The sequence below is a fragment of the Arachis ipaensis genome, chromosome B10 (assembly GCF_000816755.2).
Source record: "Arachis ipaensis cultivar K30076 chromosome B10, Araip1.1, whole genome shotgun sequence".
In the NCBI taxonomy this organism is placed as follows: Eukaryota; Viridiplantae; Streptophyta; class Magnoliopsida; order Fabales; family Fabaceae; genus Arachis; species Arachis ipaensis.
In genome coordinates, this window is record NC_029794.2 from 130,838,477 (window position 1) to 130,842,402 (window position 3,926).

At 35.3% G+C, this 3,926-nt stretch overlaps 1 protein-coding gene across 1 annotated transcript in view; it reads right to left on the bottom strand.

Annotated features, from left to right (window-relative positions):
- LOC107623341 (calmodulin-interacting protein 111) overlaps window positions 1–3,825 on the bottom strand; it is an 8,468-nt gene extending 4,643 nt beyond the window's left edge. Inside the window, exons 1-5 of the mRNA XM_021114714.1 lie at window positions 3,445–3,825; window positions 3,172–3,333; window positions 1,793–2,661; window positions 963–1,167; window positions 125–332 (exon numbers count right to left, since the gene is read on the bottom strand). Of these exons, the coding sequence (XP_020970373.1) occupies window positions 125–332; window positions 963–1,167; window positions 1,793–2,661; window positions 3,172–3,333; window positions 3,445–3,741 (1,741 nt within the window). The 5' untranslated portion in view covers window positions 3,742–3,825. The remainder of the gene's footprint in view (window positions 1–124; window positions 333–962; window positions 1,168–1,792; window positions 2,662–3,171; window positions 3,334–3,444) is intronic.

A 3,926-nucleotide genomic window follows, 5' to 3' on the forward strand; every position in this document is an offset into this window, starting at 1 on the left:
TCTAATCTCAATAAACAGCTCATTGACATGTACCCAGTTACATTAAGGAGAAATTAGGCTCTGTATTTATTTTACGAAAGAAACACATTAGATGCTACTCGGAAACATTATCTTAATCTCTTACCAATTTCGATTTCTTTGTCAAATCTTCCAGGTCGTCGGAGAGCTGGCTCAATATGATCAGGCCTGTTGGTGGCAGCAATTACAAGCAACCCTTCGGTTCTACTAATTCCATCCATCAAATTCAATAATGTTGCAACCATTCTTTGAGATAGCTCTTCACCTCCATCTTTTCTTGCAGGGGCAATTGCATCTAATTCATCAATGAATACCTGTAACGTAGATCCCATTATTCTATTTATGAGAATCATGAACATAATGATATCAGGTGAAATAATCAAAGATATGAGTTTATAAAGATCAAAACCTTGAAAATAATCAACAGATAGTGGAGTTCTATCCATACATTGAACTACGCCATATTCATACATGCTAAGAATGGAAAGGGATCCTCCCTTTCAGCAATTTTCAGATTATTCCAAAATTGTCATTCGATAATTCAAACATGCTTAATCTCACCTCTCTTTTTTCTCTACTGAATTGTTCACAGCACAGAAAATCCTTATGGAACCGAAAGTTCCTACATGAATTCCTTACGACCACCAGCCAACAATTTAACAAGAACAACAGAGAGCCTCATCCCACTAAATGGGATCCATTACATAGATCAAATAACAACATTACATCTTATATGTACTTAGCACATTAACATAGTCCCGAAACTTAAGGGAAATTAGCGCTATAAGATTAATATTAAGACTTGAATGAATAACTTCAAAAACCATTTTTCATGTGATATGTAGCTCAAAGATATGTGAAGCTCAAAACAATATCTAAAATTATTTCATAAAACACATTCTCTGAAATTAAGAAACTCTTTATTTGGGCAAAAGAAATCTAACCACAGCAGGTGCAGCTTGAATTGCTGAATCAAAAACTTCATGCAATGCTTGCTCACTTTCCCCAAAATACTGGGTAACAATTTCAGGTCCATTTATTTGGAAAAAATTTACCCCAACATCATGAGCACATAATTGAGCAAGGGAAGTCTTCCCTGTACCAGGTGGACCATGTAGAAGAACTCCTCTTGTGATACGTAAACCAAAACTACATTTTCAAAAATGTGAAGAATAATAAGTTTGCTGAATTGCATTTACAAATGCATATAAGATATGAAGCACATAGCTAAGAGAATAGAGAAAAGTACTTTTAAGTTTGAACTTTAATAGAATCATTGACTTGAATACCAAAAATACAATTTTAGTAACTACCCATTCCTACCATTAGACAAGAAATTTACTAAATGATAGAAGGTTCAAAGGAAAAGATAAAAATTTTATGCTTAATGGAATTAAATAATAATAACATGCTAAAGGTGTGTAGACCAAATAAGGCAATCTTTGCTCCCATATGTCTCACGTGGGATGCAAGCTGGGCATCAGTCCACATATTTCCTTACATTGTTTTGCTACTATTGCTTATTTTCAGAGGCGAAAATGAATCATGGCAATTTGCTAAACATTTTTATCTGGTTAGCAATTTCCAAATATATCAAGCAATATGCTGCCGGAACCTTGTAAAAAGTCAACATAACTTGAATACATTGAATGACAAATGTGATGCACAGAACCATACAAAATGTAGTGCAAGGAGGGAGGGAGAAAAGAAGAAGAAGATTATCAATAATGCATTGTATACTCAACAATGAAAGAATGCACCATATAATACGTACCTTGATAAAGCATCCTTTACTGATGAAGAAATTATATCCTTTAAAACTGAATATTCTTTAGATAGACCACCCAGTTTAGAAATATTATCATATATGCTAGGATTAGCAACCTCTGCTTTACGTTTTTCACTGGGCAAATCCCTTTGAATTGACTCTTTAGATGCTGCATTTGATTGCAAAGATAAAAATACCTTTGTTTCACAATTGACAACGATTGCCTCATTCACATTTTCTGCTACATCAGAATCCTCAAGACACAAATTATTGATCCCATTTGATGAATAATTATCAGCTCTATCAACTGGTGCCTTTTTGGCTCCTATCACTTGGAAAATGCACACCTCTGAAAACATTGGTACAGAGACAAAATTACCTAGCAGTAAATAACGAGAATATAACCATGAAGTTGCACATGCCTGTAGTAATTTTTTCGAACTTTCATCTCCTAATGCATCCATAATATTGAATGAAGCCATAGATTGATTATTCTGAATGGGTATAGTTGATGCTGAATCTTCAAATCTTGGAGAAGACAACACACTAGCATTAGAAAACTTTGATCCATTAGAAGGTGTGCTAGGAGATGCAAAAATATCACTGTCTGACTGGACTTGGGATTTCGTCACAGAGGCTGAGTTATTAATGTCCAATTGAAATCCATCCTTATGAGGAGCAAGCTGTAGATACAATTCCTTGCAATTATATATCGAGAGACAATTACTTTCTGTATAATGCAGTTCATTGCTCCCATTTGCAAGACCAGATAAGTACTGTTTCTGTACTGGGTAAACAAACACTATTGTACCCAAAGGAGGACATCCCATTGTACAAGAAATATTTGAGGACAGACGTACTCCATTCTTCAAAACCTATGTAGAATTGTAAGGGTCACAAAGTAAATCATTTGGCAAAGATAGATATACTGTTTATACATTATATGAACCCTATCATTATGGTGAAGCCATTGTCTTTTCGCATATAAGCCACTATCTGTTTGCTCCTTTGAGTTATGGCATCCTATTTATGTTTAGCATATAAGCCATATACAAACAAATAAACCACATTAGGCAAATTACTAATTAATAATTTTAATAATTGTTTGATAGAGCATTCTGTGTTGTGGATATATGAAGTAATTTTCTTTTATGGTGTTCGCAATTCAGCAAGTTTATTCTACTATGGTTTTTCTAACTTCAGTCTCTTGATGAAATTGTAAAATCAGATATTTCTTAACCAAGTTGAGTACGTTGAGCATAATGTGTAGCTAAGAGAATTACTACAAAAAAAAATGTCAATTTTAGCTTCTTTATTGTATGTATTCCTTTGCATGAAACAAACTACAAATAAAATGGTTTCAATTAGATACTAGGAAGACAAACCTTCGTAGAAGGGAAAACAGTTGCAAGCACAAAGTAATTCCCTGTGACATCATCTTTCAACGTCTTCCCAGTTTCCAAGCCGTAGCATCTAACACATTCATCAACTAATGACTTGAGAGGATTCAATTGCACACTTCTGTTCATTGATGAAGCAATTGACACCTACGATAATCGTTGCATCATGTATGATAAAACTTTTCCCAAACCATAGCATAACAACAACAACACATGATCACAGAAGGAAGGAGAAGAAAGAAGAAGAGAAATGATTACCGAGACAAGAGTACCAGGGGCAAGAGAAGAGGAAACCATGGCAAGTTCGGAGAGCCAGATTCTGGAGTCCCTGGAATTAGGCGCATTATCAACGGCGGAGACTTGGCCGACATAGGCAGATGCTCCGATGAAGGAAGGGTACCTTCGAGAAGCTTCTGGAAGGCAGAGAGAAGCGGCGAGGTCGGCCTCGTCGTCGGGGCGTGACGTCGTTCGAGGAGGAGTAACCGGTGGTGCAGAAGAAGCAGCTTCGTGCTTTGACTTGGAGTGCTTCTTCTTATTCGAATTCGAAGAAGGCATTTTCTGTCTTGGAATTGAAGTCAGAGAAACAGCTTCCCTTAACCCTCTTTATTCTTTCAGGGTTTTAAGTTTTAAGTTTTAACACGTTTGCCTCTTTTTTTTCCCCTGTCTAGTCTTGTTTTATTCAAATTTATTTTAGTTTATTTATTATTTAATTAATACAATTTTTTTTTTGGTGAATTAAT